At 42.7% G+C, this 17,653-nt stretch overlaps 1 protein-coding gene across 1 annotated transcript in view; it reads right to left on the minus strand.

Moving 5' to 3' along the window:
• Nucleotides 1-17,653, minus strand: part of ano3 (anoctamin 3) — a 586,826-nt gene that overhangs the window by 71,364 nt on the left and 497,809 nt on the right. The window contains exon 17 of the mRNA XM_072272723.1: nt 5,713-5,877. Coding sequence (XP_072128824.1) covers nt 5,713-5,877 — 165 coding nt within the window. The remainder of the gene's footprint in view (nt 1-5,712; nt 5,878-17,653) is intronic.

A 17,653-nucleotide genomic window follows, 5' to 3' on the forward strand; every position in this document is an offset into this window, starting at 1 on the left:
CATGCTTGTATATTGATTTGGTTTTCATCTTAATGTCTCTAACATTTTGAAGATTTTTGTAAATATTTCACTCCAAGAAAGGTACGTAAATTACTTTCTTCAGAGGTTAAGGAGAATTTTTTTGTAACTGAACACTCTAAGAAAGTTCTGTGGATGCACTGTTGAATGTGTCCTGATTGGTGGCATCATGGTCTGGTACAGCAATTCGAACGTGCAGGTGCAGAAGATGCTGCAGAAAGTAGTGGATTCTGACCAATACATCATGGACGCACCCTTATCCACCGTTTGTATAGGAGGCACTGCTTCAAAAAAGTAGTATCTGTCATGAAGGATCCCCACCAATCGGGCCACATCATCTCTTCACAGCTACTTCTACATTTGGACGCACAGACTCGCACGCACGCAGGCATACGCCAAAAAAAAGTTGAGATAATTTATGTTTAACTTAAGTTTTTTTGTGAATACTGCTTATCTGACGCTATGTGCCTGTGATGCTGCTGCAATTAAGCTTTTCCTATCCATCCGTGCAGATTCAGTACTCACAAAAGTCTTAGGAATATATACTGTAGTTAAGGTGCTTAAGACCTTGCACAGTACTGTATTTATCAACGTGGAGCAGAGAGTGAGTTTGTAAATATGGTGGGAGCAAAGGATGTTGGGAAAGGTGAGGCTGGAGTGCCATGGAAGTGGTGCGGGACAAGTGGAAGAGAAGGGATGGCATGAATGCAGACACACCCAGCCCTGAGACACCAAGCAAGGTCATTTGATTCTAAAAAATCTGGTTTATTGATCATTACAGAATGCCTCTCTAGTGTTTCCCACGCCCCCCCCTCCCTTCCCCCTTTCTCAACCATGATTGAGGACAGGCAGGAAGGTATAGGCAGTGGTGTGGCTCTGTTGGTAAGACCTGGAACTACACCTTTAGAAAGCGGTGACATAGGGTCAGAGAACGTTGAATCATTGTGGATGGAGTTAAGAAACTTCAAGGGTGAAAAAACCATAATTGGAATCATATATAGGCCTCCAAGTAGTAGCCCAAAGTGGGTCTGAGTTTGCAAAGGGAGCTAGAAAAGGCATGTAACAAGGGTAATGTCACAACTGTAATGGTGGACTTCAATATGCAAGGGGATTGGGAAAAGCAGGTTGGTGTCGGATCAAAAAAGAGGTAATTTGTTGAATGCCTGTGACATGGCTTTTTAGAGCAGCATGTGCTTGAACCTACTCAGGGAAAGGCTATCTTATATTGGGTGTGTATAGTAACCCAGAACTTATTTGGGAGCTTAACGTAAAGGAACCCTCAGGAGGCAGTGATCATAATCTGATTAAATTCATACTGCAATTTGAGAGGGAGAAGCAAAAGGCACATGTATCAATATCACAATGGAATAAAGAGAATTACGTTGCCATGAGAAAGGAGCTTGCTCATATGAATGGGAGGAGGATACTGGCGCGAATGACAGTACAGCAGAGGTGGCTGATGTTTCTCGGAATAGTTCACAAGGTACAGAAATATATGTCTCAAAGAAGAAGTTGTTCTCCAATGGCAGGGGTAGGGAACTGTGGCTAACAAGGTAAGTTAAGGACTGCATAAAAGCCAAGGAAAGGGGATATAAGGTAACAAAAGTGAATGGGAAGTTGGATGATTGGGAAGCTTTTGAAATCCAACAAAATGCAACTAAAAAAGCTTCAAGAAGGGAAAAAGATGAAATATGAGGGCAAACTAGCCAATAATATAAAGCAGGATACTAAAAAAATTTTCAGTTATATAAAGAGTAAAAGGAAGGTGAGAGTTGATAATGGACCACTGGAAAATTATGTTGGTGAGGTAGAAATGGGAGACAAATAAATGGCAGATGAGGGACAGAAAGATTAACAAATGAGGAACATTTGGCAGCTTTGGGCTTGTACTCACTGGAAGTTAGAAGAATGCAGGAGATCTCATTGAACCTTACTGAATGTTAAAAAGACAAGATAGGGTCAATATAGAGAGGATGATTCCTCTGGTGGGAGCATCCAGAACTAGAGGGCACAGACTCAAAATTGAAGGGGAACCTTTTAGAACAAAGGTTAGGAGGTATTTTTTTTAGTCAGAGAGTAGTGAATGTGTGGAATGCTCTGTCACAGACTGCAGTGGAGGCCAAGTGCAAGGGTATGGTTAAGTCGCAAGTTGAAAGCTTCCTGTTCGGTCAGGGCATCAAAGGATTTGGTGAGAAGGCTGGTGTATGGGGTTGAGTGGGTCTGGGATCAATCAGCCTAATGGAATGGTGGAGCAGACTCGATGGGCTGAATGGCCTATGTCTCCTATGTCTTCACAAGATCACAAGACAAAGGAGTAGAAGTAGGCCATTCGGCCCATCGAGTCTGCTCCGCAGCTCCCCCATGAGCTAAACTATTCACCCATCTAGTTCCAATTTCCGGCTTTTTCCCCATATCCCTTGATACCCTGACTAATTAGATACCTGTCAATCTCCTCCTTAAACACCCTCAATGATCGGGCCTCCACAGCCATATGTGGCAACGAATTCCACAAATCCATGACCCTCTGGGTAAAAAAATTTCTCCTCATCTCTGTTTTAACTGGGTACCCTCTAATTCTAAGACTATGGCCTCTTGTCCTGGACTCACCCACCAAGGGAAACAACCTTTCCACATCTACTGTGTCCAACCCTTTCAACATTCGAGACATTTCTATGAGATCCCCTCTCATTCTTCTATACTCTAATGAATACAATTCAAGAGCCGACAGACGCTCCTCATATGTTAACCCCTGCATTCCAGGAATCATCCTCGTAAATCTTCTCTGAACTCTCTCCAACATCAGTATATCCTTTCTAAGATGGGGGCCCAAAACTGCACACAGTATTCCAAATGAGGTCTCACTAATGCCCCATAGAGCCTCATCAACACCTCCTTACTCTTATACACTGTTCTTCTTGAAATGAATGCCAACATAGCATTTGCTTTCCTTACCGCCAATCCAACTTGGTGGTTAACCTTTAGGGTATCCTGCACGAGGACCCCCAATTCCCTTTGCACTTCCGATTTTTGAATTTTCTCCCCATCTAAATAATAATCTGCCTGATTATTTCTTCTTCCAAAATGTACAACTGTACATTTTTCAACGTTGTATCTCATCTGCCATTTCTTTGCCCATTCTCCTAAACTGACCAAGTCTCTCTGCACCTTTCCGTTTCTTCAACATTTCCTGCTCCTCCACCTATCTTGGTGTCATCCGCAAACTTGGCCACAAAACCATTTAATCCATAATTCAAATCATCGATATACATCGTAAAAAGAAGCAGCCCCAAGACTGACCCCTGTGGAACACCACTAGTAACCGGCAACCAATCAGAATAGGATCCCTTTATTCCCACCCTTTGCTTTCTGCCTATCAGCCAATGCTCCACCCATTCCAATATCTTTCCTGTAATTCCATGGGCTCTCATCTTATTAAGCAGCCTCTTATGCGGCACCTTATCAAAGGCCTTTTGAAAATCCAAATACACAACATCCACAGCCTCTCCCTTGTCAATCTTATTTGAGATTACCTCAAAAAATTCCAATAAGTTGGTAAAGCAGGATCTTCCCTTCATGAAACCATGCTGGCTTCGGCCTATCTTGTCATGCACCTCGAGGTATTTCATAACCTCGTCCTTGAGGATTGACTCCAATATCTTTCCAACCACCGATGTCAGACTAATAGGTCTGTAATTTTCTTTTTGCTGCCTCCTTCCTTTCTTAAATAGCATAACTACATTTGCGACCTTCCAGTCCTCCAGAACCATGCCAGAGTCTATTGATTCCTGGAAGATCATTTCCAATGCTTCCACAATCTCCAAAGCCACCTGCTTCAGAACCCTTGGGTGTACCTCATCTGGGCCGGGAGACTTATCTATTCTTAGTCCACTTAGTTTCCCAAGCACTTTCTCTCTAGTTATCTTGACTGTACCTAATACCTCTGGCTATCAGGTATATTGCTCATGTCTTCCACTGTGAAGACTGATGCAAAATACTCATTCAGTTCCTCCGCCATCTCTTTGTTATCCATTATAATTACTCCAGCATCATTTTCAATCGGTCCCATATCTACCCTTGTCACTCTTTTACTCTTCATATATTTAGAAAAACTCTTAGTATCCTTTTTTATGTTAATCGCCAACTTCCTTTCATAATTCATCTTTTCTTTCCTAATGACTTTCTTAGTTTCTTTCTGTAAGTTTTTAAAGGTCTTCCAGTCCTCATTTTTCCCGCTAATTTTTGCTTCCTTGTACACCGTTTCTTTTGCTTTTATTTTTGCCTTAACCTCTCTCGTTAGCCACATTTGTGCCATTTTTCCATTCATGATTTTCTTTTTTCTTGGAATATATTTTTCCTGCATTTTCCTTATTTCTTGTAGGAATTTCATCCAATTCTGCTCTGCCGTCCCTCCATTAAGTTTACTTTTCCAATTGACTTGGGCCAGTTCCTCTCTCATACCACCGTAATTTCCCCTGTTCCACTGAAATATCGATACACCTGATGGTCTTTTGGTCGTATGGTCTTACGATTCTTCTCCCATTGCTCTGTTTCCACTCTCAATAGAGACTGTGACGAGAATACACATAAATTAAGATGTTTGCTGGCCTGGGCTAGCACCAGTGGCATCAGTAGTTGGTCTGCCACCTGTCCTCAGGGGAGGGAGAGATAAGGAACAATGAAGCAGCATTTGGAGATGTTAATGAAGGAGCCATCAGTCTGCGTATTGTCAGGATCGGCTCCCCCTTTGAACCCTGAACTATTTGAAGTGATGGACAGGCGATACCCCAGCAGGGGGATAAAAAGGGACAGGTTCGCTAAGGCAGGACACACGACACCCCGAGGTAACGAGACCCTGGAAGCGGTGCGCCCCTGACAAGTCGGTGGGAAGCTCTTGGACGGCTGATTGGGGGATCAGCCTTAAACGCACAGGGTGGAAAGGTACGATCAGCGGGAACCCGGTGTGTGTCCGCCTTTGCTTGGGTGCCGGGTTCACTGCAGAGGGTCGACCGCATCTGGAGGAGGGGTCACAGTCGGTGACCCCAGGTGACATCACAAAGGACTCGCCCGAAAGCTGCTTGTGAGCAATATCGCAGGTCTGTGACTGGAAGCCATTTTGAATGATCAGTCGTTCTCGTTCTCTCTCTCCCTCCCCCCACGTTGTCCATCACCATGGCAACGACTACTGCGAACTGAACTAAATTGAACTGGACTTTGTGTCACTTTGAAATTGGTCATTTACCCCTAGACAACGATAGAGTTTGATTGATCCTGTTATCTTAATTCTGTGCACATGTGTGTTTATCATTGCTGAACTGTTGCATTTATTATCCTTTCGATTACTGTGTTGCTTGTTTCTTTAATAAAACTTCCTTAGTTCTAGTAATCCAGACTCCAACTGAGTGATCCATTTCTGCTGGTTTGGCAACCCAGTTACGGGGTACGTAACAAGACCCATATCAGAATCAGGTTTATCATCACTGACATATGTCCTGAATTTGTCTGTTTTTGTACCTGCATTACAGAGCAATACATAGAATTAGTGCAGTACTGTGCAAAAGTCTTAGGCACCCTAGCTATATATAAATATATACATAGTATGTGCCTAGGACTTTTGCACAGTACTGTATATACTTGTGCAAATTACAACAAACTCAATATCAGACTTTAAATCTGCAACAATAATGCAGCACTTACCACATTCAGTGCCATGATAATAGCGAAGTTAATGCAGACCCCAGATCCAGCTGTGGCAAACTGCCAGTTTTTCTTCACAAACTCCCATCGGAAAGATGCAAAGAGCTCCATCGTCACAAGACGATACAACACCACGCCAAAGACTGCAGCCAGGACCAGCAAAATCTAGATTCAGCAGAATTAAACAACAGGATTGTTGCAGAGTCACCCATTGATATTTCTGGAGTTTTGATGCTTAAAATTGTAACTTAAAATGGAGATGGGATTAAAGACACAAAGTCCTTCTCTACCAGCTGCTAATAATTTCCTTTAAATTAAATTAAAGGTAAAGATTAAGAAGTTAGTCGTATTCCATTTTGGATTTGATTTGATTTGTTTATGAAGTTGGATCTGTCGCCAGTTTGGGAATATTTTGAGTAGAGTTTGAAACTGTTTAGAGATTGATTTGATGTTATTTCATAACTGATTTGAATACTGAATCTAGGGATACCTTGAAATTTAGTTAGTTTGATCCTAATTTAAGGTTTTGTTTGTTTGGAGTCGGTTTGAAGCTGGTTGTTTTTGATGCTGCATTACTTAAGTTAGTTTAACACCAGTTTGGGGCTAGTTTGATGCTAGTTTATATATTTATTTAGGAATACAGCATAGAACAGACCCTTCTGGCCCAACGAGCTGCATTACTTAAGTTAGCTTAACACCAGTTTGAGATTAGTTTGATGCTAGTTCATATACTTATTTAGAGATATGGCATAGAACAGAACCTACTGGCCCAACGAGCTGCATCTCCCAACAGCCCACCCTATTTAACACTAACCTAACCACAGGACAATTTACAATAACCAACTAACCTACTAACTGGTACGTCTTTGGACTGTGGGTGAAAACTGAAGTACCCAGAGAAAACTCCTACGTTATACGGGGAGGATGTACAATCTGCATTGGAATTGAACTCTGAACTCTGGAATGCCCTGCACTCTAATAGCATTGTGCCAACCGTTATGCCCCCATGCTGTTTGATTCCACCTGAGTGTTGTTGGCTTCACATTAGCTTGAAGTTGGTTTGCTGCAGTTTTTGTTATGTTCATCGTATTTTGTGTCACTGCAGCTTTGTGATGTTCAGGATGAATCATGAACAATTGTGAAAGAATTGCACTAAATTTAGAGAACCACTATTGAGACTGACTGCTAGAAAATAATATAGTAGATTGATGTCAAGCCTCATTAGATTTTTGGCAGATAGTTTCAGGCAAACATCTTCAGCTTTTATTGATTTGTGTGCTTGGCATGTGGGAAATGTCAGTTCTCACTTTCGATTTGTGACCTAAAAGTGACGCAGAACTATAAAGTAACAATAAGGGACTTTCTACAAGTATCTTTTTGTTAAACGCAATATTGCAAAATCATTATTTATGCAGTCAATACAGGGTAAGATAGTTACTTTCTGATTAATCTCCACAGTCAGAAATATTCAATACTGATTGGAGAAGTCTCAGGTAGGCACAGTACTGGCTAAACTTTTGACCATTCCTCCCAAATCAGACACACATGCCTTATTGCTTTCACTAGCTAATGTTTTATCTCAGTGACTCTACTTCCTTAGGAGTTTGTGAAGACTCAGCATGGCATCTAAAACTTTGACAATCTTCTATAGATGTGTACTGGAGAGTACAGACTGTGTCTGTCTTCCGAGTAAATACAGATGCAAAAAATCCATTTAATATCCCCCTCTTCTCTTTTGGCTCAATGCATATATTACCACTCTGATCTTTCAGAGGACCAATTTTGTCCATTGCTATCCTTCGGCTCTTAATATATCTGTTAGAACTTCAACTACTGCACAGAGTCTTGTCATCCTCAGACGTTTTCCGATGACTCTGCCATAGTTGGATGCATCAGCAAGGGAGATGAGGCTGAATACAGGGCTACGGTAGGAAACCTTGTCGCATGGTGTGAGCAGAATTATCTGCAGCTTAATGTGAAAAAGACTAAGGAGCTGGTGGTAGACCTGAGGAGAGCTAAGGTAATGGTGACCCCTGTTTCCATCCAGAGGGTCAGTGTGGACATGGTGGAGGATTACAAATACCTGGGGATATGAATTGACAATAAACTGGACTGGTCAAAGAACACTGAGGCTGTCTACAAGAAGAGTCAGAGCCGTCTCTATTTCCTGAGGAGACTGAGGTCCTTTAACATCTGCCGGACGATGCTGAGGATGTTCTACGAGTCTGTGGTGGCCAGTGCTATCATGTTTGCTGTTGTGTGCTGGGGCAGCAGGCTGAGGGTAGCAGACACCAACAGAATCAACAAACTCATTCGTAAGGCCAGTGATGTTGTGGGGATGGAACTGGACTCTCTCACAGTGGTGTCTGAAAAGAGGATGCTGTCTAAGTTGCATGCCATCTTGGTCAATGTCTCCCATCCACTACAGAATGTACCGGTTGGGCACAGGAGTACATTCAGCCAGAGACTCATTCCACCGAGATGCAACACAGAGCGTCATAGGAAGTCATTCCTGCCTGTGGCCATCAAACTTTACAACTCCTCCCTCGGAGGGTCAGACATCCTGAGCCGATATTTCATAATTTACTGGCATAATTTACATATTACTATTTAACTATTTATGGTTCTATTACTATTTATTATTTATGGAGCAACTGTAACAAAAACCAGTTTCCCCGGGGATTAATGAAGTATGACTATGACTATGACTAGAAACCCTTAGGATTTTCCTTTACCTTGTTTACTAGGACAAATTCCTGCCTTCTTTTAGCCCTCCTAATTTCCTTCTTAAATGTTCTCTTGCATTTCTTATATTCTTCGAGAACCTTATTTGTTCCTACCTGCTCATACCCCACCAAAGCCTCGATGAGTCAAAGCCTCAGCTCCTCACTCTGACACTGGCCCACTCCACTTACACCTAGTTTCTTTTCATTGGACCTTGCCAAGTGCCTAATTATGAGCAATCTGAAGACTCCTCAGGAACTGTGGCGTGCAAAATATGTAGGCTGCCTCCACTTTCTTTAAACACTCTCTCCCTCTAGATGCCTCCCTGGGATCTGTGATGTGCAAACTGTTCCAATTGCCCTCACTCACTTCTTTAAGCTTTCTTTCCCTCTACATAATCGAGTGCCTTCTCGGGGACTGTGGCCCACACACTGTCTCCACTACCCTTGCTTGCTTCTTTTAAACACTCTCTCCCTCTACGCCGTCCAATGACTCCTCGGAAACTGTGGCATGCAAAATGATAGGCACTCTCCTGCTCCTAATTCTGTTTTGCATATTCAAAAAATGCCTATGAAACACAAAAGTAGCTAATAGTTTAAGACAGCCGGAGTAAACAAATTCCTTTCAGTGTTACACAGACAAAATGCTGGAGGAACTCAGCAGGTTAGGCCATATCTAGGGAGAGGAATAAAGAGCCAGTGTTTCAGATTGAGTCCCTTGATCAGGATGAGACCCTTCATTAAGGGAGATGAAGTGTCTTTGCCTGAAATGTGAACTCTTAGTTCATCTCCATAGATGCCGACTGTCCTGCTAAGTTGCTCCAGCATTTTGTGTGCGTTACCCTGGATTTCCAGCATCTGCAGTATCTCTTGTGCTTTTAAATCCTTTCAGTACCTTGATTGCAGCATTAAAATGCTAAAAGTGGTGTTAGTTACATTTGTGATTATACATCACGAAATCCTTTCAAACATTTTACTCTGTGTGGGTGTAAGCAATGTTCCACAATTTGCTGCACTGTGTTCTGACTCCAAAATTTTTTGTACTGACATGCAGCTGACATTGTGGGTTTGGATCAAAGCCTCAGTCGTGACACAACAGTGGATGGATGAAAGTGAGGTACGACAGGTGCTGATTGTCTGAGATAAAACTGGCAAATGTTGGAGCCAGGGGGTCAGGCAGTATCTGGAGTGAGAAAAACAGCACAGGTCTTTCAGGACAATGACTTCCCATTGGAACAGGGACTGGGGAAAATTCAAACCAAAATTTATTATCAAAGTACTTATATGTCACCCTATACAACTATCAAAGTACATGTTGTATATGTCACCCTATACAACCCTGAGATTCACTTTCTCGTGGGCATACTCAATAAATCCATAATAGAATGATCATAGTGGGATGAGTGAAAGACACACCAAATTGGGTGTTCAACCAGTATGCAAAAAACAAGCTGTTCAAATACATAAACAATAAATAAATCAATAAGCAAGCAAGCGATAAATATCAAGAACATGAGATGAAGAGTCCTTGAAAATGAATCCACAGGTTGTGGGAACATTTCAATGATGAAGTGAAGTTGAGTGAGGTTAATCCTTTTGGTTCAAGAGCCTGATAGTTGAGGGATAATAACTGATTTTGAACCTGGTGGTGCAAGTCCTGAGGCTCCTGTACCATCTTCCTGATATCAGATGCGAGAAGAGGGTATGTCCTGAATGGTGGAGGTCCCTGAAGATGGATGCTGCTTTCCTGCACCAGTGCTCCGTACAGTTGTGCTCAGTTGTGCTTTTATAGAAGTAAAGCAAAGCATCGGTGAGGTCATGGACCCCATACAGATTACAGATGAGCGTTTTGCTGTTCTGAGGCAGATGAGGGCGGATAAATCCCCTGGGCCTGAGAAGGTGTTCCCTTGAACCCTGTGCGAGGTTAGTGCAGAAACTGCAAGGGCCGTAACAGATATTAAAAACATCCTCATCAACGGGTAAAGTGTTGGAAGATTAGAGGATACTGTAGCTGGTGTTGTTCTGTTGTTCAAGAAAGGCTCTGAGAATAAGCCAAGAAATTATAGGTCAGTGAGCCTGACATCAGTATAGGGAAATTTATTGGAATGAATTCTAAGAGACTGAATGTATAAGTATTTGGATAGACAGGGCAATTAGGACTCATCAACATGGCTTTATGCATGATGCTCATGTCTAACCAATGTCATAGTGTTTTTCAAGGAAGTTACCAGGAAAGTTCATGAAAGCAAGGCAGTGGATGTTGTCTACATGGACTTCAGCAAGGCCTGTGACAAGATCCTGCATGGGAGGTTGGTCACAGGAAACCACAAAGCAAGAAACCATTAGATCCAAATCTCTGGAATAGCCAGAGTAGGCCCAAGTCTTGACTTCAGTTCATCGTATTAGCAGAGTGAAATGCTGCATAACTTGCAGGGACGACAGTCGCCAGAAAACAGTTCTCAGCCCCAGCGCTGCAGAGAAAGGAATGAACATCGCAGAGCGATGTAGAGCGAGTAGAATCAGTCTAACCCTCGCCCTGCCTCCGATTCCAACACTTGGGCTTTCCAGTCTATCTGGACTGGGGTTTAAATTGTCCCAACAGTGGCTAGTGCCTTGCTCTGGGACCCCGACCCCGGCTCAGTGATATGCTTGGGCTGCACGGCCCGAAGCCGTTCTCAATTTCACCACACTGGCTCAGCACTAGGAGCGATCCAACCTCGCATGCAGTTCAGATATTCATTTTTATATAACATAAAATTAAAATGGGGTGCAATATTGTTTACATTTCACTTCCTGATAACTTTAACACAACTCTGAGTCAGGTGTGTCAGTAGGGGTATCAGACGCTGCACGTGAATGCTGAACACACACCATATGATCGCTCTGTACTGCCAAGTGCGTCAGTTAACTATTCATTATTTCCCTCAATAATGTTTTGGATATTGTTGAGAGAGATGACTCTGGCATTGAGCATGGGTCTGTGGTGCAGAAGGTAAAGCGGGAGAAGAGGGAAGAGGTGGGGATCGGAGGAACAGACAGGAGATTCTGTGGACATGAATGGGACATCCAAATAGCATGTTGCCTCCCAGGTGCCAGGGTCAGGGATGTCTCGGATTGTGTCCAGAGCATTTTGGAGAGGGAAGGAAAGCAGCCAAATGTCTTGGTATATATTGCTACCAATGACATAAGATAGAAAAGCAATGAGGTCCTGAGGAAAGAATTTAGAGAGCCAGGTAGAAAGCTGAGAAGCAGGACCTCCAGGGTAGTAATTTCTGGATTGGCGCATGTGCCACGTGCCAGTGAGAGTAGAAACAGGTTGATTTGGCAGATAAATTTGTGGCTGAGAAGTTGCTGCAGGTTCTTAGATCATTGGGATCTCTTCTGGGGAGGTATGACCTGTACAAAATCGACGGTTTGTACCTGAACCCAAGGGAGACTAATATTCTCACAGGCAGGTTTGTTAGAGCTGTTGGGGGGGGAAGGCGGGGTTTAAACTAATTTGGCAGGGGTATGGGAACTAGAATGAAAGGACTCGTGATAGAATAGATGGTAAAAAAAAAATAAAGGTAGCGTGCAGTCAGACTGTCAAGAGGCACAGACAGATGATGGGACAAAATTGCAGCCAGTAGGGTCGGTATCAATGCATTGGGAATGCAGAATCAAAAAGGATAGCAAATACAGTTCTCGAAGTGTTATATCTCAATGCACAGAGTATACGAAATAAGGTGGATGATCTTGTTGCACTTTTACAGATTGTTGGGTATGATGTTGTGGCCATCACTGAATCATGGCAGCGGAATGGTTATAGTTGGGAGTTGAATTGGAGGGGTAGGAAGGTAGGCAGAGGGGGTGCCGTGGCTCTGCTGGTAAAGAATAGCGTCAAATCATCAGAAAGATGTTACATAGGCCTGGAAAATGTTGAATCCTTGTGGGTTGAGTTAAGAAACTGTGAGGGTAAAAGGACCCTGATGGCATTTATATACAGGCCTCCCAACAGTAGCTGGGATGTGGACTATAGATTACAATGGGAAGTAGAAAAGGCATGTCAAAAGCGCAATGTTATGATAGTCATGGGAGATTTTAACATGCAGGTAGATTATGAAAATCAGGTTGTTAATAGATCCCAAGACAGTGAGTTTGTTGAATGCGTATGAGATGGTTTTTTAGAGCAGTTTGTCGTTGAGCCTACTAGGGGATCAGCTATACTGGATTGGGTTTTATGTAATGAACCGGAGGTGATTGGGGAGCTTAAGGTAAAGGAACCTTTAGGAGACAGTGATTACCATATGATTGAGTTCAACTTGAAATTTGATTGGGAGAAAGTAAAGACAGACATTATGGCAGTTCAGTGGAGTAAAGGAAATTTCAGTGGTATGAGAGACCATTTGGCCAAAGTAAATGGGAAGGATATGCGGGCAGGGATGACAGAAGAGCAGCAACAGCTTGAGTTTCTGGGAAAAATGAGGAAGGTGCTGAATAGATGTACCTCAGAAACAAAGAAATAATCAAGTGGCAAATTGTACAACCATGGCTGACAAGGGAAGTCAAAGCTAATATAAAATCAAAAGAGAGAGCACACAATAAAACAAAAATTAGTGGGAAGATAGAAGATTGGGAAGCTTTTAAAAACCTACAGAAAGCAACCAAAAAAATCATTAGGAGAGAAGAAATGAAATAATGAAAACAAGCCAGCAAGCAATAGTGAAGTGGATAGAAAAAGTGTTTTCAAGTATATAAAAAATAAAAGAGAGATGAGAGTGGACATAGTATTGCAAGAAACAAAGAAAAAACATAGAAACATAGAAAACCTACAGCACAATACAGGCCCTTCTGCCCACAAAGCTGTGCCGAACATGACCTTACCTTAGAACTACCTAGGCTTACCCATAGCCCTCTATTTTTCTAAGCTCCACATAACTATCCAGGGGTCTCTTAAACAACCCTATTGTTTCTGCCTCCACCACCACCACCGGCAACCTATTCCACGCACTCACCACTCTTTGCGTAAAAAACTTACCCCTGACATCTCCTCTGTACCTACTTCCAAGCACCTTAAAACTATGACTTCTCGTACTAGCCATTTCAGCTCTGGGAAAAAGCCTCTGACTATCCACACGATCAATGCCTCTCATTATCTTGTACACCTCTATCAGGTCACCTCTCATCCTCCGTCGTTCCAAGGAGAAAAGGCCAAGTTCACTCAACCTATTCTCATAAGGCATGCTCCCCAATCCAGGCAACATCTTTGTAAATCTCCTCTGCACCCTTCCTATGATTTTCACATCCTTCCTATAGTGAGGCGACCAGAATTGAGCACAGAATTCCAAGTGGGGTCTGACCAGGGTCCGATATAGCTGCAACATTACCTCTCGGTTCTTAATCTCAGTCCCATGGTTGATGAAGACCAATACACCGTATGAAAATGAGGCTGGAGAAAAATAACGAGGGACAACATGATGGCTGATGAACTAAATGAGTATTTTGCATCAGTCCTCACTGTAGAAGACACCAGCAATGTGGCAGGTGTTGAATGGTGTGAGGGAAGAGAAATAAGTGCAGTCACTTTTACAAAGGAGAAGGTGCTCAAAAAGCTAAAAGAACTAAAGGTACACAGGTCATCTGGATGAGATGAACTACGCCTAGGGTTCTGAAACAGGCAGTGGTAGAGATTGTGGAGACATTAGTAATGATCTTTCAAGAATCATAAGATTCTGGCATGGTTCCAGAGAACAGGAAAATTGCAAATGTCACTGCGCTCTTTAATAAAGGAGTGAGGCAGCAGAAAGAAAATTATAGACCAGAGAGCCTGACTGTACTCTTTTCCATGGATGCTGCCTGGCCTGCTGAGTTCCTCTGGCATTTTGTGTGTGTAGCCTGACCTCGTACAGGTGTATATTTACTACAATGAATTGAAACACTGTGACTGCACACATCCCTGCTCTTATATTCTATACCTCTAGAAATGAATGCCAACATTGCATTCGCCTTCTTCACCACCGACTCAACCTGGAGGTTACCCTTAGATGTGGAAGGTATGTTAAGAGTAGATGTGGAAGGTCTGTTTCCCATGGTGGGGGAGTCTAGGACAAGAGGGCACAGCCTCAGGATAGAGACACACCCATTTAAAATAGAGATGCAGAGACATTTCTTTAGCCAGAGGGAGGTGAATTTGCGGAATTTGTTACCAAAGGCAGCTGTGGAGGCCAGGTTGCTAGGTATATTTAAGGCAGAGATTGATAAGTTCTTGATTGGCCACAGCATCAAAAGTTACGGGGAGAAGGCCGAGAGTGGGGCTGAGGAGGGGAAAAGATTTAATGGTGCTGCAGACTCAGTGGGCCAAATGGCCTCATTCTGCTCCTGAGGCTTAAGATTTGCTGCTCCAAGAAGTGCAGCCATGTCACAAACACTATGTTGGTAAGTATGTCTCACCTGTCCAACTTCTGAAAGCACCCATGGTTAAAAATGAGGTTTAATGGCCATGAACGTCACAGTCATGTGCATGACACCTTGAAAGTTGTACTGTACATATACAGATACACTCCCACTGGAGCTAGCAACTCCAATAGCATTCCCGTGTGATAATATTTCCGAGCTATCAGCGTTGTTAGCTGCAAAGCTTATACCCACTGAATGACAGCAAACTCTACTGAAGCCCATTGAAGGTCATTGGTTAGTCATTGTAAAGAATATGTTATTGCAGGCAATGACTATACTGTACATTCAACCTATGTTAGATTTCTATAATGTGACCCTGGTAGAACAAATTTCTTCAAAGCATACTGTGCTGGACATTATGTGGCCGCATAGCTCTGTTAACGATCTGACAGAGAGAGAGCACCCACAGGGTTAAGGCTCTTCCCGCAAGACCAAAAATAATGCCATATTCTGACCATTATTTTTATTTATTTGTAGGTATAGTAAGGTAACAGACCCTTCTGAGCTTGCACCATCCAATTACATCCATGTGACCAACTAACCTACTAACTCGCATGTCTTTGGAATGTGGAAGGAAAGGGGAGCACCCAGAGGAAGCCCATGGGATGAACGTACAGACTGCAGCAGAATTGAACCTGGATTGTTGGTGCCGTAATAGCATTATGCTAATCTCTGTGCTACCACGGTGACATTTAGTCCACGAGGAAGATTTGGGTTCTACTGGCTCTGGTAGTGCCCACAGTATAAAAAGAAGCGGGGAGGGCATTTGAAGAATCAGCTCTCTTCCCATGTTGGAACATATTACAACTTTTATCATGAGTAATGTAGTTGCCCTCAATAGTGTCAAAAAGAACAAAACACATGGTACCAAATGAAACGTTGTGACTAAACATGCTTCATAAAGACACCTTAGATATAACTGAAACAGACCACTCAAACTGGTAGGAAATTAATCATTTTATTCTCCCAAGGATCCAGTTCCCTGAGCAGTGATATGAATGAACAACTGAGCGAAGTGACAGGCCCAGAAAGATACTTCATCAGAAACTGCAAAGCAGAACTGATTAACTTATTAAGTTCTACATCCTTTTTCAGAACTGATTTACTGAAATCAATCTCAGACAGCTATTCTTGGGTGACCCAACTTATTGAAGTTCTGGGCTGCAGTTCAGCCTAGCAGCGGAAAGCATGACTAAGTATGGGACAGGAAAATGAAAAGCAAAGACTGCTAATGAGCTAAATGAAATGAAAAAGTCATGATAGCAGTCTCACCAAATTGTGAAATTCACATACATGAAGTAAGCATTACTGGATGGTCTGAAGTTAATGCCCAGCACTAACCTCCGAAAAGGCAATGATCAACAGTCTATGTGGGAAGCTGTGCATGGTCCTTGAGGTAGAGAACTGCAGGAATTTGTTCCAACCAGGCAAAGGAATAGTAACATAAATGACCAAATAGGCATTGTTGGTGACCTTACCCGGGCCAACTTCGAGAGTGTGTTACCAAAAATTTACCAGCACATCTCCTGTACCATCAAGGGGTCTGGGTACTCTTGACGATTGCTGTAGAATCATCAAAGATGCCTACCAAGCCATGCCCCATCCATACTTTGATGATAATCAGATGGCCAGACTATGCTCTTTCCTCAAACAGAAACTCAAGTGGGAGGATCATGTACATGAGGTCATACAATGTTAGTCCAAAGAAACAGATGGGCTTCTTCGTAATTGCTGTGATTTGGTTGACTAGTTCATGTTCAAAGACTCAGCAGCCAGTCTGTTACTATCATCACAGGCTTCATAAGTAAGAGTGTTGAGGACTGTGTATCAAAGAGGACAATCTGACTGTTCCAAAGCGAGAAACCATGGATAAATTCAAATCAGGTGATCCTGACTTTTATAAGAAATCAAGATATAACCTCCTCAAGGCTATCAGAGATGTTAAACATTAGTGCCAGTCAAAAACCTAGTCCCAGTCCAGCCGTCAGAGTGGCAGGGTTCATATACTATAATGGGTCACAAAATGAAGTTAGGCAGCATTGCTGACAATGTCACATCTTTTCCTGATGAATTCCATGCATGCATTGAAGAAAAGGGGATTGGTACGTCACCACCCACCCCAAAAGCCTCAATGTACTTGAATCCACATTCATCATTGCGATGGTGGGTGCAGATTACGCTTCCGGAGATTGTACCTGCGGTAAGCACCTAGCCCACCTGGCTTCGTCCTTAGATCCTGTTCTTCTTCTACACAGTAGACAAGTGAGACATGATGTATCAGCAACAGAGGAATAAACATTAAAGATAATAGACAGGATGTGAAACCACGTGTTTCTTCTTTAGTGGTTGCTTTTTCCTAGATTGTGCAAAGTTCTTTAGTGTTGTTGGATCTAAACTAATCCAGGAAATTGAAGTATATTTCTTTGACATTCCTATTGTATATTCTGTTGATTTTACGAAGTGTTTGGGAGCTCAGGATATGAGTCACTTGTTAATAAATACCCACAGTTCCTGACCTTTTATAATCATTGAATTTACCTCCAGGTCACATTCACCACAATAAAGTAGACGGTTTAAGAATGATGGTGGCCCAGGAATGATGGCAGTCTAGGAATGAAGTGGATTCAGGAATGATGGAGGTGGAAATCGGAGGTCCATGAGCCAGTCCTCCTCAGGGGATCAGAGTTGGAAAGGATCAGCAACTATAAATTCCTCCGTGTTATCATATCAGGGGATCTGCCCTGGGCTCAGCAGAGAGGTGCAACTTTGAAGAAAACATGGCA

The sequence above is a fragment of the Mobula birostris genome, chromosome 11 (assembly GCF_030028105.1).
Source record: "Mobula birostris isolate sMobBir1 chromosome 11, sMobBir1.hap1, whole genome shotgun sequence".
NCBI lineage: Eukaryota > Metazoa > Chordata > Chondrichthyes > Myliobatiformes > Myliobatidae > Mobula > Mobula birostris.